The following is a 16,787-nucleotide window of genomic DNA, read 5'->3' as shown; positions in this document are numbered from 1 at the left end:
TGAACCTCTGGGGTTCCGTCCACGGTCTTATTCGGTTAGTCGAATATTAGCTTTTCTGCAACAAGGGGTTGAGCAGAAACTGGCCTTGAGCACTATCAAGGGTCAGGTCTCAGCATTAGCGATCTTCTTTCAGAAGCCTTTGGCTACTCATTCCTTGGTGCGGAATTTCATCCAGGGGGTGCGACATCTGGCTCCGCCAGTGCGCGCGCCGTTACCACCCTGGGATCTTAATTTAGTATTGTCGGTTCTTCAGAAACCTCCCTTTGAAGATATTAGGGAGATTCCTCTACCTACGTTGTCCCAGAAGGTGGCCTTCTTGGTGGCTATTACTTCTGCACGCAGGGTGTCAGAACTGGCCGCATTATCTTGTCGTTCCCCATATCTGGTGGTTCATAGAGATAAGGTGGTTCTTCGTCCGAATCCATCCTTCCTACCAAAAGTGGTCTCAGAATTTCATCTGAATGAAGAAATTGTATTACCTTCCCTGTGTCCTAAGCCCAGTCATCCTCGGGAGTTTGCTTTACACTCCTTGGATGTGGTCTGGGCGATCAGGGTATACTTAAAAACGACAGACTCGTTTCGCAAGACGGATTCACTTTTTGTGATCCCGGATGGACCCAAAAAGGGGTTGCCTGCATCTGCCGCGACCATTTCCAAATGGATCAGACAGACGGTGGTACAGGCTTATTCTATTAAGGGTCGGGAGCCCCCGTTCCCTGTTAAGGCGCACTCCACTCGGGCGCTTAGTGCGTCATGGGCCTTTCGCCATCAGGCGTCAGTGGTCCAGGTGTGCAAGGCGGCTACCTGGTCGTCGGTGCATACCTTTACAAAACATTATAAAGTTGATGTAATGGCATCATCTGATGCCGTGTTTGGCCGCAAGGTTTTGCAGGCCGCCATTTGAGGAGACCAGTGGTCTGCCTCGAGGGTTTTTTTCCGTTGGAAATTTTTCTTTTGAGTCTCATTCTTTGTTTATAATGAGCCTTTAAAACTTCTAGTTTGGCACCGGTTGGGCCTTCTAGATTGGATTTTGATTTTTTGTCAATCCCACCCCTCATTTGTGGCACTGCTTCTGGATGTCCCAGCTCTTGAGAATCAAGAAGACTACGTCTGTCAATGAGCGATAGAGAAAAATGGATTTTTGTAAGATCTTACCGTAAAATCCTTTTCTCTTAAGCTCATTGACAGACGTATTACCCGCCCCTCTATCATTGAGTTGGGTTGGGTTAAATTCTCTGTTACTGCTTTAGAACAGAACTGATTCCCTGTAGCAGAGAGAGGGAGGATATACCCTCAGGGACTGCCCCTAAGGTGGAGCCAGAACGTTTTGTCTTTCTGCCTAGTCCTACTCCTGCGGAGACAACATAACCCAGCTCTTGAGAATCAAGAAGACTACGTCTGTCAATGAGCTTAAGAGAAAAGGATTTTACGGTAAGATCTTACAAAAATCCATTTTTTCCTGATTGAGCTTTGTTACCTGATTGGCTAGGTTTAGCCTTTGGGATTTTTTTCTACTGTTTTTTTTCTCACCAAGAAGATTCTGGAGCTGTGTCGTCGATAAACGAAAGGGAAAATTGGATTTTTGTCTTCTTGTAAAATCCTTTTTTCTGATGATCATTGATGGACACAGCACCCACACCTCTATTGAGTTGCGTTATTTTTCTTCTGACACTGCTTGCAACAAAACTGAATGCCTATAGCAGGAAGTGGGAGTATACCCCCTTGGCCCCATAGCCATGGTAAAGCTTTTTTCTGCATAGTATCCTACTCCTGTAGGGGGCAGCGTAACCCAATGGCCAAGAAGATTCTGGAGCTGTGTAAGGATTTTACGGTAAGACAAAAATCCAATTTTTCAGACGGGGCCCCTCTTCTTTTTAGCCTTAGGAAAATGAGAGGAGGGGAAATAACCCTTTGGCACTGCTTTTGGAGATCCCAGTAGTTCTGATTTATGGAACACTGTGTCCGTTGATGGAACGAAAGAGAAAATGGGATTTTTGTACTTACCGTAAAATCCATCTCTCTGAGTTTGACGGACACAGCACCCACCCTTCTATGGAGTTCTGATACTTAAAATACTGCTACTAAACTGATTACCTAGAGCAGAGAGGGAGCTTATATGCCAAGATGAGGATGGCCGTAGCCAGGTGTTTTTTGTTCTGCCTAGTCCTGCTTCTGGGGGAGGCAATATAACCCAGCCGGTATGCTTTATGGAGCGCTGTATCCATCAAACTCAGAGAAAGGGATTTTACGGTAAGTACAAAAATCCTATTTTTGCTTTCGTTCATTGACGAACACAGCTCCTGGTCTTCTTAACCATTGGGTTATACTGCCCCCTACAGGAGTAGGACAATAGGCAGAAAAAGTCTGGCTATACCTATGGGCAGTCCCAGGAGGTATGCTCCCTCTCTCTGCTATAGGTATTCAGTTTTTTTCTGCCTAGTCAGGAGTAAGGACCTAGCTCCTTGCTGGGATCTCTGGTCCAGGTAATTTTTTCTTTTTAGTTTTTTTTTTTGTTTTTTTTTTCATGTGTGATCTACAATCAACTGCCGGACTGGGAGAAGGGCTGGATAATCTAGATCCAGTGGTCACCTCAGTCTGGGCATCGAGCGTTCGCAGGCCTCTGCTCTGCGCTAGGTCGGCCGTGACATAGCCCCACCGGACAGGGGCTGTTGAGTCTGGTGGGGTCCTCTCCCTCTCTACTGAGCACTTGGTGCTCTGTGGCTGGCAACCAGGTGGGCTTCCAGAGCAGTGGGGGTTGTTCCTTAGCAGTGTTTTACACTTTTTTGTGGGGTCCCCCTGGTGACTCATGGGGTTACATAGTTGGTGAGGTTGAATAAAGACCATAGTCCATCCAGTTCAACCTGTGTAGGTGTGTGTGGCTGTAATCATCTCACATAGCCCTTAATGTCCTGATCCTTGAGATGTAAGTCTAAGAGTCTTTTGAAAGCCACCATACTTCCCGCAGAAACCACCTCTTGTGGTAGAGAATTCCACAATCTTGTAGCCCTAACAGTAAAGAACCCCCCTCGTTGCCTGAGGTTAAAACGCTTCTCCTCTAATCGCATTGTATGTCCTCGAGTCCTCATGCAATCCCTTCGAATGAACAGCTTTTTTCTAAGCTGAGATCCCCATTAAGATATTTATAAATTGCTATCATGTCCCCCCTCAGATGTCTCTTCTCCAGGGAGAATAAATAGAGCGATTGCAGACGCTCTTCATAGTTAAGGTCCTCCAATCCCCTAATCAGTTTAGTTGCCCTTCTCTGGACTCTCTCCAGCTCCAACACATCCCTCCTGAGGACTGGCGACCAGAACTGGACAGAATACTCCAGATGCGGTCGGACCAGAGTTTTATAAAGTGGAAGAATTATAGTCTTATCTCTGGAATACATCCCTTTTTTTATGCATGCTAATAATCTGCTGGCTTTGGCAGCTGCCGCTTGACATTGCATGCTGTTGCCTAATCTATCATCAACCAAGACTCCCAGATCCTTCTCCATTTTTGATTCCCCCAAGGGTTCCCCTCCTAACGTGTATTGTGTTTTTATGTTTTTAGTCCCCAAGTGCAAAACCTTACACTTCTCCACGTTAAACCTCATTTGCCATGTCGTTGCCCACTCCGTTATTTTGTCCAGGTCATTCTGTAGGATATCTGCTTCATGCTGTGCAGTTATTGCCCTGGCCAATTTTGTGTCATCTGCAAAAACTGATAACGAACTACTGATCCCGTCCTCAATGTTTATGAATAAATTGAACAAGGTTGGTCCCAGGACTGAGCCCTGGGGCACCCCGCTTACTACCTCAGACCAGTCTGAGTATGCGCTGTTTATTACCACCCGTTGGACACGGCCTTTTAGCCAGTTTCGTATCCAAGAGCAAACCCTGCTGTCAATACCTGCAGACCTTATTTTATAAATTAAGCGCTTGTGGGGAACTGTATCAAACGCCTTAGCGAAATCCAAGTACACCACATCCACTGGTCTGCCCCTATCTAGCTCACAGCTCACCTCCTCGTAGAATGCTAAGAGATTGGTTTGACAAGAACGCCCATTTGTAAACCCATGCTGATTACCGCTGATGATGTTGTTGTCTTTAGCAAACTCTACGATATAGTCCCTTATCATCCCCTCCAGTAGTTTACATACTACTGATGTCAAACTGACAGGCCTATAATTTCAAGGGATATGCATCTGGCCCTTTTTGAATATCGGAATCACGTTCGCTTTCTTCCAATCCCCTGGTACATCTCCTGTCCTAATACTGTCAGCAAAGATAAGGAACAGTGGTCTAGATATAACCTTACTGAGTTCCTTGAGTACTCTCGGATGTACGCCATCCGGGCCTGGTGATTTGTTTGTGTTAAGTTTATCCAGCCTTTCCCTGATTTCACCCTCTGTTAGCCATAGTGGCAAGTCCTGTGTATTACTACTAACCATACAGTCATGGTCAGTGTACCCCTCCTTTTCCTGTGTAAAGACTGACGAGAAAAAAGCATTCAGCACGGTTGCTTTTTCAGTGTCCTCTGTAACCATCCTCCCATCATTGTTAATTATGTGTGCAATATGCTCTGCCTTAGTTTTTTTGCTGTTGATATATTTAAAGAATTTCTTTGTTTTTTTTTTTGTTTTGTTTTTTACTATCCTCCGCTATTTGTCTCTCAAAGTTGATTTTAGCCATCTTGATTTCTTGTTTACTTTTCTTATTTGCCTCCTTGTATTGCTCGAAAGCCGATACTGTGCCCTCTGCCTTCAAGAAATATAAATCAAATTTTTTTCCCCTAATACGTTTTTTGACGCTACGGTTTAGCCAGCCAGGTTTGGCTTTGTCTCTTCTAAATTTATTTCCCATAGGAATGCACTGCAAGATGCATTTGCTTAATATGTTCCTAAAGCATTCCCATTTATCCTCAGTGGTCAGTGATCCCAGGGTTTGGTCCCAGTTTACCCTTTCCATCAATGAGTACAATTTTGGAAAGTTTGCCCTTCTGAAATTTAGGGTTCTTATGTTCCCCACTTGCCTTGTTGTATTGTTGTTTATACTAAATGTGATCATCCTATGATCGCTAGAGCCCAGGTTGTCCTGGACTCCTACCTGCGAGATTGTCTGGGTCATTAGTGATCAATAGATCCAGGACTGCGTTTTCTCTAGTCGGAGAGTCCACCAACTGTGACATGTAATTATCCTGTAAGGTTTCCGTGAATATACGGGCCTTCTGTGAGTGTGCAGTCCCCTCTTCCCAGTCAATGTCGGGATAATTGAAGTCCCCCAATATGATGACTGATCCCAATTTTGCCACTTTACCCATTAGTGCTAAAAATTCCAGCTCTACCTCCTCCCCTTGGTTAGGTGGCCTATAGCAAACCCCCACAATTACTTTCCCCTTTTCTCCTTCCTTATGGAGTTCAACCCACACAGATTCTAAATCCATGCTCATCCCATCCGTAATGTCACTCCTTTCTATCACCTTTATATTGTTCTTGGGGTCTTTGGAGCACATCTCCCCACCTGATCTCTCTCTGAGGCTGCGGGGCTTTCCGGGTCCCATTTATCCATCGATGCACTGACGGCGGTCCTGGAGTCCTTCGTGTCCCGGGTGGAGGGGGTTTTTGGGCGACGGCTGGCAAAAAGCGGTTCCAACTTCGGAAAGTTTTCAGGTTTTTTTACTCAAACCGGTTTACAGTCCCCAGGAAGGAAGGTAAGGTGCATCCAGTTCTAGACCTTTTAGGATGCTGAACTGCTTTGTGCGGGTGCAGAAGTTTAAAATGGAGTCAGTTCACACTGTGGTGGCCTCCCTGCATCAGGGGGATTTTTCTTGTCTCCATCGACATCGAGGATGCTTGCCTCCCCATTCCAATATGTGTCGGTCTCCAGCGCTTCCTCCGCTTTGCCGTGAGAGAGGAGCTTTATCAGTTTGTGGCGTTACCCTTTTGTTCTCGCTTCTGCTCCTCATGTCTTCACAAAAGTGTTGGCCCCGGTGCTAACATTGTTAAGCCAATGGGGGATTGCGGTACTGGGCTACTTTGACAACCTCCTTCTGCAAGCTGAGTCTCCTACTGCTCTAGTGGAAAACCTGGAAATCACCATACGAGCTTGAGGGTGTTTGGCTGGATTCTAATCTTTCAGAAGTCTACTCTGGTTTTGTCCACAAAGCTAGACTATCTGGGTCTGACTCTTGACTCGGTCTTAGCCAGAGTGCTCCTTCCTCTGGACGAACTCCAGAAACCGCAGGCTGTAATTCATCTCCTGCTGTCCAGCAGATGGTAATCCATCCGGACTTGCTTGCGGGTGCTTGACCTGCTGGTATCTACCTTCGAAGGCGGTTCAGTTTGCAGCGTTCCATACGAGGTCCCTGCAAGGGAGATTCTGGCCAAATGGGACAAGAATCCACAGTCTCTGGACAATCGGATCCGGCTGAGCCGGGGAGCGAAAGAGTCCCTGATATGGTGGCTTCATTCTTCGGCTGGGCAAATCCTTCCTCCCCTTGTGTCAGTGTTCACCACGGATGCCAGCCTGTCCGGCTGGGGAGGTGTCCTCGGCAAAATTTCTGCTCAGAGGAAGAGTCCAGACTACCGATCCATGGCTTGCTACTCCGAGCGATCAGACTGTGTCTGGAACATTGGAATGGATCGTCTTCAGGGATGTCCAGTGCACATTCAATCGGACAATGCCACAGCCGTGGCTTATGTCAATCACCAGGGGGGCACAAGAAGTGTCCTGGCGGCTCTGGAGGTAGCTGGCATTCTAAGATCGGCAGAACGGTTCATTCCAGCCCTCTCCGCCGTACACATTCCCGGGGTGGAAAACTGGCATGCGGATTACCTCAGTCGGCAGGTGTTGGACCAAGGGGAGTTGTCCTTTATATCCAGAGGTGTTTCATTAGTTGTGCCTCCGGTGGGGCATCCCCGAGGTAGATCTGTTGGTGTGTCTGCTCAACAGAAAGGTGCAGAGGTTTGTGGCTCAGTCACGGGATCCTCTGACAAACGCCAATGATGCGCTGGTGGCCCTGTGGGGTCAGGATCATCTGATTTTATGCCTTCCCTCCTCTCAAGCTTCTGCCAAGACTTCTACGCAGGATCGAGGCAGAAAGGATTCCGGTTATCTTAGTTGCCCCAGACTGGCAGCCTGCGGCTGGGTACGCTGATCTGGTGCGGCTGGTCACCGACGTTCCTTGGAAGCCTCCTCTCAGGGAGGATCTGCTGTCTCAAGGCCCAATCTTCCAACCTGCTTTACAGTCGCTGGCTTTGACGGCTTGGTTGTTGAACGCCAGGCGCTCATGGATAGAGGTTTGTCGGAGTTGGTGATTCCAACGCTGTTAAAAACTAGGAAGTCGTCTTCTAGAAAGATCTACCATTGTACATGAAAGACGTACATTGCGTAGTGTGGTTATTAGTTTAAAGGTGTGCCCACTTATGCAACCATATTTTTTTTTTTTTTATTTTTACTTCCCTCCACCTAAAGGATTTCAGTTTGTTCTGCTGAGTTGTACAGTTAATAGGTCAAATTAAGGTGGAAAAAGTTCTAATTTTTTTTTTTTTTTTTTACATCACAGAAACCTGACAGTTTAACCACTTGCCGACAGCCACACGACTATTTACTGCAGCAGTCAGCCCCCTACAGGCAAAGCGACGTACGGCTACTTCGTTCGCTACTGCCGCTCTGAGGCGCGCCCCCGGCACCGCTGATGGTCTGATTGGGTTCAGAACCAATCAGTCATCAGGTCCAGGCCAATGATTTTTGGCGGCCTGGATCTGTTGATCGGTCCTGCCCAATCAGATACTGTCTTTGCCTGTGTAATGTAAACACAGGCACAGAAAAGACCCGCTCTCTCCTCCTCAAATCCTTTTTGGATTCATCGAGTGGTGAGAGCGGATCTAAAACTGCAAGTACTGCACGAAACACACACGTAGATAGGCACATTTAACCCCCGACCCCCCCAGTCATTTTCCAATATACCCGTATAAGTGTAACTTGTGACCAGGTTTAGCGCTTGCGGCCCGCCCTTTATACTTAGGATACCCGCTACCCCCCCTATAAAGATTTAACCCCTTCCCTCCCCCCCCCCCCCCCCGTCACATTGCACCCTAATATACAGGTAATATAGTGTTTTACTGTATTTTGTATTAGTGTGATTGTGACTTGAGTTAGCGCTTGCGAGTTTCTGTCCCAAGGAGGTTTAGGGCCCCCGCCACCCCCAATAAAGATTTAACCCCTTGATCACCCCCAGTTAACCCCTACACCCCCAGTCACATTGCACACTGCATACAGTATATAGCAGTTTCCTATATACCTGTATCAGTGTGCCTTGTGACCAGGTTTAGCGCTTGCGGCCGTTCCTTTTAGGGTTAGGATACCCGCCACCCCCCATAAAGATTTAACCCCCTGATCACCCCCAGTTAACCCCTTCCCCCCCTGTCACATTGCACACTAATACCCAGGTAATATCGTGTGTTTTTTGTATATCTGTGATAGTGTGATTGTGACTTCAGTTAGCGCTAGCGAGTAAATTTCTGTCCCAAGTAGGTTTAGGGTCCCCGCCACCCCCACCCCCCCATAAAGATTTAACCCTCTGTTTCCCCCCTGATCACCCCCAGTTAACCCCTTCATTGCCCTGTCACAGTGTCACTTTTATAGTGTACAGTTTTTTTTTTTCTGATCACTATTATTAGTGTCACAGGTGACATTAGTTCGTGTTAGCGTCAGTCTAAGAGCAGATCCCCGGTGCATAGTTCGAAATAACCCCTTGATTACCACATACACACACACACACATACACTTCCATTACTAGTATAGTGTTTGAACAGATCAATAGCTGATCAGAACTATACTAGTGTCCCAATAGTTTAGGGTTCCCAAAACGCAGTGTTTGCACGATCAGCACTGATTCCTGCCAGCACCTGCGTTTAACCCCTCCGCCCACCCCGACCCAGGCAAGTGTAGTAATCAATAGATTACTGTCACTTACAAAAAAAACACATAACACACAAAACCGTTGTGTTAGCAGAGTCAGGCCTGTTTCCTGCTAGCATTAGCCGTTTTTTGGTAGCGGTTGAAATAGTCCTTGACAACCAGGTGCTTTTTTTACCTGTGAGTCGCACTACTGTACCGGTAAATTTAGTTGCTAAAATGTCAAAACGGTGGTACAGTAGTGCAGAGGCTTACAGTATACTGACCATGTTAGATGAGAGCGACGGGAAGCCTCACTGGTAGAATCAGGGTCAGTATACGAACCTGAAGAGAGCAGTGGCTCCCTGACAGACAGCTCTGATGACGGATGAGTCCCTGCTAGAACCAGGCGTACACTACCCCATTCTGGAGTTTTACAAGCTGTGGGAGGGGACTACCCCCCCCCCCCTCCCGCCGCCTTTCGCGTTTTTTCTCAGGCTCTCCTGTCCCACCGGTTAACCCAAGAGTGCAGCCGGTGGTTCTATTATCTAACCATAGAGTTGATTGGAGACGAGAATGGCTCGTATCATCTCTATGGCCTAAGATACCGGAAGCTACGAGCATTTAATGACTTCTGTTTCGCCAGAAATAAACAGCGCCATTAAGAAATTGGGAAAGCATTTTATCACACCAATTTTGGTGTGGTCAGATGCGTTAAGGTCAGAGGAGAGATCTAGAGTCTAAAAGACCCCAATTTTTTTTTTAAAAAAAGAGTACCTGTCACTACAGATTGCTATCATAGGGGATATTTTAATTCACTATGATAAAAATAAAAATAATTAAAAAGTAAAGAATTAAGGGAAAGGTGTCAAAATAACATAATAAAGCAAAATAAAAATATCCAGCTCCCCTGTAACCCCCCCTCCCCCCCGTGCTTGCACGCAAAGGCCCACGCAAGCGTTGGTCTAGTGTCATATGTAAACCGCAATTGCAGCATGCATGTGAAGTATCGCCGTGAACGCCAGGTAGAGGGCAGTAATTCTTGCAGTAGACCTCCTCTGTAAGTCCAAAGTGGTAACCTGTAAAGACTTTTAAAGCCTTTTAAAAATGTACGTAGTTTGTTGCCACTGCACAGTGTGCAATTTTTAAAGCATGTCATGTTTGGTATCTATGTACTCGGCATAAGATCATCTTTAAAATTTTACCAAACAATTTGGAATTATATAGTGTATTTGTGCATTAAATTTTAAAAAGATGGATTTTTTTCGCAGAAATTGCATTTGGAAAATCTGTGCGCAAATACCGTGTGACAAAAAAATCCACTATTTTGTTCTGTAGGGCCTCTCCTTTAAAAAAAAATATATAATGTTTGGGTGTTCAACGTAATTTTCTAGTAAAAAAATATTTTTTCATGTAAACAAAAAGTCACAGAAAAGGCTTTCAATTGGTTAGAAGCGTGGGTGATGTGTGGCTAGGATTGAGCATAAAATGCCAGGACAGTTCAAACACCCCCCAAATGACCCCTTTTTGAAAAGTAGACACCCAAAGCTATTTGCCGAGAGGCATATTGAGTCCATGGTGTATTTTATATGTTGCTCTAAGTTTCGGGAAGGTGACAATTTGTTTTTTTTTTTTTTTGTTTTTTACACAAAGTTGTCACTAAATTATATATTACTCACACATGCCACTGCTTCTCCTGAGTACAGGGATACCACGTGTGAGACTTTTTGGCAGCTTAGCTGTGTATGGGACCCCGAAATCCAATCACCGCCTTCAGGTTATCTAATGGCCTAAATTGTGCATTTTACTTCCGCACTAGTTGTCACAGTTTTGGAGGCCCTGAAATTTCAAGATAGCACAAAACCCCCCAAATTACCCCATTTTGCAAAGTAGACACTCCAAGCTATTAGCTGAGAGGCATGGTGAGTCCATGGAATAGTTTATATTTTGCCACAGGTTTCGGGAAAATTATTTTTTTTTTCCCATAAGTATTTTTATTGAAAAATTCAGAGAACAGCATACAATTAAAAAAAAAAAAAACAGGCAGTACAGAAAGCGTCAAGTCATCAATAACAGTAACACGGTGACCAAGTATAGTAAGGCATTTGACTTGTGTAGAACAGACACAAAAAAAAAAAGGGGGAGGACCAGCAAACTTGGGCATGGTTATACAGCCAAACGATGAAGGCAACATACACGGTGTAGCAAGCCAGTATATCAAGGATCGCAATTGGTGGCAGGAGAGCAGAGCAGAGACCCCCACAGCCAACCTACTGAATAACAAGTAACAGGATTTATGACTCGGGAAAATTATCATTTTTTGTTTTGTTTTTTTTTACACAGTTGTCATTAAATTATATATTGCTCACACATGGCATGGGTATATGTGGAATGACACCCCAAAATACATTCTGCTGCTTCTCTTGAGTACAGGGATACCCCATGTGTGAGACTTTTTGTTAATTTCACTCCTTACTACCTATCACGGTTTTGAAGGCCATGAAATGCCAAGATAGCACAAACCCTCCCCAAATGACCCCATTTTGCAAAGTAGACACTCCAAGCTATTTGCTGAGAGGCATGGTGAGTATTTTGCAGCTCTCATTTATTTTGGAAAATGAAGAAAAATCAGGCAAATGCATTTTTTTTTTTTTTTTTCTATTTCCAAAACTGTGACAAAAAGTGAAATCTGCAAAACACTCAACATGCCTCTCTGCAAATAGTTTAGGGTGTCTACTTTCCAAAAAGGGGTCATTTGGGGGGGTTGTGCTGTCTTGGCATTTCATGGCCTCCGAAACTGTGATAGGTAGTCAGGAGTGAAATCAACAATTTACGCCCTTGGAAAACCTGAAGATGGTGATTGGTTTTCGGGGTCCCGTACACAGCTAGGCTCCCAAAAAGTCTCACACATAGGGTATCCCCATACTGGGGAGAAGCAGCAGAATGTATTTTGGGGTGTCATTCCACATATACCCAGGTCATGTGTGAGAAATGTATCTTTTAGTGACAACTTTGTGTTAAAAAAAAAAATGTAATTTTCCCAAAACTTCTGGCAAAATATAAAATATTCCATGGACTCACCATGCCTCTCAGCAAACAGCTTGGGGTGTCTTCTTTCCAAATTGGGGTCATTTGGGGGTGGGGGGTTTGTGGTATCTTGACATTTCAGGGCCTCCTAAATCATGATAGGTAGTGAGAAAATGCAATGAAAAATGTACGCCCTTTGAAATTCTGAAGGCGGTGATTGGTTTTTGGGGTCCCGTACACAGCTAGGCTCCCAAAAAGTCTCACATATGTGGTATCCCTGTACTCCAGGAGAAGCTGCAGGCATATGTGAGCAATATATAATTTCAATGACAACTTTGCGTAAAAAAAAAAAAAAATAATTTTTTTTAGTCATTTTTTTAAACACCGGTGACAAAAAAATTAAATATTCAATGAGCTCAACATGCCTTTCAGGACATTCCTTAGGATGTCTACTTTCCAAAAAGTGGTAATTTGGGGGGGTTTTGTACGGCCCTGCCATTTTAGCACTTCATGAAATTAGATGGGCAGTCCGAAAGTAAAAGCTGCATAAATTCCAGTATATACACCATAGTTTGTAGACGCTATAACTTTTGCGCAAACCAATAAAAATACGCTCATTGAGATTTTTTTTGTCAAAGACATGTAGCTAAATACATTTTGTCTAAAATATATGACTTGAGTATATTGGATATTTTTTAAAAGACAAAGTTGAAAATTTGATTTTTTCTCAATTTTCGCTCTTTTTTTATTAATATCGCAAAAAATAAAAACCGCAGAGGTGATCGAATACCACCAAAAGAAAGCGGTTTGTGGGAAAAAAAGGACGTAAATTTCCTTTGGGTACAGCATTGCATGACCGCATAATTGTCAGTTAAAGTCATGCAATGCCAAGTTGAAAAAAGGGGTCTGGTCTTTGAGCAGCCAAATCCTCCGGGGCTTAAGTGGTTAACAGGGGTGTGTGGCCTTTTTTATCCACTGTACGACTGCCACAGTTCTAAATGCTATTTGTTTTGTCACCAACATCTTAAAGTATGTTTTTGTTTCTAGTCATTGAACTGAGAACAGAGGACCGTAGCAAGTTCCTGGATGCTCTCATCTCTCTCCTGTCCTAAAGGTATGTTGAAACCAAAACAAAACTGCTTCAGTAAGTTTTATTTCTCTTTCATTCATCAACAGACACAGCGCTCCATAAATCATAACTGCTGGGTTATATTGCCTCCTCAAGTAGCAGAACAAAAACAGCTGGCTACGCCCATGGGCCGTTCTCAGCTTGGTATATAACCACACTCTGCTCTAGATAATCCGATAAATCTAATCTGTCTGGTCAGGAATAAGGACCTAGGCTCCCAGCTAGGATCTCTGACCCTAGCAATTTTTTCTACTTCCTTGCATCTCTTTTTGTTCTTTCTCTCGGGGGGGGGGGGGGGGGGGGGTTGATATCCCACCCCCAGATCTGTCCGATAGTAAGGATGGTTCCTCCATGGTCGCAGCAGCGAATGAAAAAGCACTGGTAGACGCACTTATCACTGAAGTGCATGAGACTTTACAAATGGAGGATGCGGCTGATGTAGCCACGAACGTGACTGTGTCCTTTGGTACGTATAAGTCACCTCATACTCCAAAGGTGTTTCCTTATGTGCCTTATTTCGACAGGTTTTCCTGTAAGGAATGGGAACAACCAAAATTACCCTTTGTGGTCCCCAAACATTTTTCTGTACGTTAACTTTTTGAGGAGTCCCTTTTTAAAAAAGTGGACTTGTTCACCAGTGGTGGACCCTCCTGATTCCAGGTTGAACAAAGCAACCATGATCCCAGTAGAGGAATCCCCCGTCCTCTAAGGACGCAGCTGACTGAAGAGCAGAGGCTGTGGCACGCAACATGTTAACTATGGCTGATTCGGCATTGGGGATAGTCTTTGCCTCAGGCCTGGTGTCTCAGACCCTAACTGAATGGGCCAAGCTTTTGCGCCAGGGCCTGGGGGGTGAGCAGGTCCCTGCTGCTTATGTTGATTTAGCAGATCAGTTGGTCTATGAGCTGCAGTTTTTGTGATGCAGCTTTGGATACAGCGCCTGTGCTGTCCAAACTTTGTTTCAGCAGTGGTGATTAGGGGCGTGCTGTGGCTTAAGAATTGGTCCGCAGACCAAGCCTCCAAGAAAGCTCTCATTGATCTGCCCTTTCAAGGCAATCGCCTGTTTGGGGCTACCCTGGATGACATCATTAAGGGTATCATGGGGGGAAAGAGTACCTTCCTGCCACAATCCAGAATAGGAAAGGAGCCTCATCGCAGACTGGGGCCCTCCCTTCTCAGCCCATAGAAAATTTATTTTGCGCTTCTGGGACTGAGAATAAGGGAAATAGATCTTTTAAATCTTCCCCAGGAGGTTTCAAGCAACCTTGGTCGGGTAAGCCTAGAGCTAGCTTCCCCGGACCAGCAGACAAGATTCCTTCAGCATGATGGTCTGCCCTCACCTATTATTGGGATGGGGGGACATCTTTGTTGGTTTACGGCCCGTGGACTTCTTTGGTGAGCATCAAGGAGACCTGCAAAATGTTTCTTTTGGGGGTTCTCAGAAAGGGGGACAAAGCTTGTCCTTTTCAGGTTTTTTAGGTCCTGAGTATCCTTGTGCAGATTTAATTCCTGCAAAGGTTTAGGTGATGTCTGAACTACCTAAGGTCCCCCCATATCCCAGTCCAGGGAATTGATTTACCTAGGTCTGATTCCATTTCTGACCAGGGTGGTCCTTCCTCTGCACAAACTTCAGGGACCACAGCCTGTGATTCATCGGCTGCTGTCACACAGATAGTTCTTTCATTTTTTATACAGTTTCTAAGTCTGGTGGTATCCACCTTCAAGACAGTTCTGTTTGCACAGTCTTGCATACAGCTTCTTTAGCAGGTTTGACTCCGAAGTTCCTGACGGGATCCTCTGATGAATGCCGCAGGCGTCCAAGGGCCACGGTAAGGCCAGTATCATTCTCAGCGAACGCTTCTTCCGCAATTCCTGCGAGGAATCAAGAGCGACGATCTTCCAATCATCTAGGTGGCTGTAAACGTCCCCTTGGGGGCTTCCTCTCAGAGAAGGCCAATTGTCCCGGGGGGTGATCTATCATCCTGCTTTACAGCCGCTGGTTTTAATGGCTTAGCTATTGAAAGCCAGGTACTGAGGGATAGAGGTCTGTCTGGATCAGTGATCCCCCTACTATGGTGAAGGCGAGGCAGTCGTCTTCCAGCAAGATATGCCATCGTACGTGGAAAGCGTACATTTCTTGGTGTGAGTCAGTTGGCTCTCATCCTCGATCTTTTTCTGTGGCTTGGATCTTAACCTTTCTTCAACAGGGCGTTGATCAGAATTTGGCTTTGAGTACCATCAATGGCCAGGTATCTTCCTTGGCAATCTTCTTTCAGCAACCCCCAGCCACGCACTCTTTAGTTCGTACCTTCATTCAGGGGGTTCGACATGTGGCCTCACCTGTGCTATCTCCTTTACTGCTGTGGGATATCAATTTAGTGCTTTCGGTTCTCCAGAAACCTCCATTTGAGACTATTTGGGAGATTCCCTTGCCTATGTTATCCCAGAAGGTGACATTCTTGGTGGCTATTACCTCGGCCCACAGGAATTGGCCGCATTATCCTGTCGCAGGATAAGGTGTTAGCCCCTATCCTGGCTCTGCTACGACAGAGAGGAATGGCGATTCTGGGGTACCTGGACGATCATCTTCTCCAAGCGGACTCGTCTGTGACATTGGAACGGGATTTGGAGGTGACCATTCACACTCTGAAGCAGTTCGGTTGAAATCTCAACCTAGAGAAATCTGCCCTGATTCCAACAACCAGACTGGAGTATCTAGGGATGATCCTATATTCAGCTTCTGCAAAGGTATTTCTACCTCCTGTGAAGTTACAGAAGTTAAGGGAAGCGATTCTGTCGCTGCTGGCTTGCCATCTGGTGTCTCTCAGGTCATCTATGCATGTGCTGAGCCTGATGGTGTCCTCCTTCGAGGCGTACCATATGCTCAGGCCCACACAAGACTTTTGCAACAGGAGATCCTTGTCAAATGGGACAAGGATCCTCTATCCCTGGACAGTCTGATTCGTTTGAGTCTGAGATCCAAGGACTCCCTGAATTGGGGGCTCAGCTCTCCGAATCTTCTCCACGGGAAATCCTTCCTTCCAGTATTCTGGACGGTGGTGACGACAGATGGCTGTCTGACCGGTTGGGGGGGGCAGTGCTGGGCACCCTGAATGTTCAAGGGACCTGGACGTTGGAAGAGTCCAAGCTCCCGATCAACGTTCTGGAACTGAGAGCAATCAAGTTGAGCCTGTTCCACTGGACGGACGATCTCAAGGGGTCTTCTGTCCGAGTCCAGTCCGACAATGTCACGGCCGTGGCATATGTCAATCATGGGGGCACCAGGAGTTCCCTGGTGGCTCTGGAGGTAGTGGAGATCCTGCGCTGGGCAGAGGACTACGTCCCAGCCCTATCCACTGTGTATATTCCCGGCGTAGACAATTGGCAGGCGGACTACCGGAGTCGTCAAACCCTGGATCAGGGAGAGTGGTCCCTGCATCCACAGGTATTCCACCAGCTGTGTCTCCGGTGGGGGACCCCAGATGTGGACCTGTTCGCCTCCAGACAAAACAGGAAAGTTTCAAAGTTTGTGGCTCGGTCCAGAGATCCTCTGGCCAACGCAGTAGACTCCCTGGTGGCTCCCTGGAGCCAGTACAGGCTAATTTATGCATTTCCTCTGCTGAAACTTTTATCTTGCCTGCTACACAGGGTCAAGTTGGAGGGGATTCCGGTAATTCTGGTGGCTCCCGAATGGCCCCGGAGATCCTGGTACGCTGACGTGATTCGGCTGAAGGTCGCAGGTCCGTGGA

At 46.0% G+C, this 16,787-nt stretch overlaps 1 protein-coding gene across 1 annotated transcript in view; it reads left to right on the top strand.

Annotated features, from left to right (window-relative positions):
- The window catches only part of CDC45 (cell division cycle 45), a 155,162-nt gene that overhangs the window by 130,237 nt on the left and 8,138 nt on the right, over window positions 1–16,787 (top strand). The window contains exon 18 of the mRNA XM_082243089.1: window positions 12,957–13,023. Coding sequence (XP_082099215.1) covers window positions 12,957–13,021 — 65 coding nt within the window. The 3' untranslated portion in view covers window positions 13,022–13,023. The remainder of the gene's footprint in view (window positions 1–12,956; window positions 13,024–16,787) is intronic.

Source organism: Pelophylax lessonae (assembly GCF_965119305.1).
Source record: "Pelophylax lessonae genome assembly, chromosome: 1".
NCBI lineage: Eukaryota > Metazoa > Chordata > Amphibia > Anura > Ranidae > Pelophylax > Pelophylax lessonae.
The sequence above is the reverse complement of the archived record's forward strand: the minus strand, read 5'-3'. Positions and strand labels throughout refer to the sequence as shown.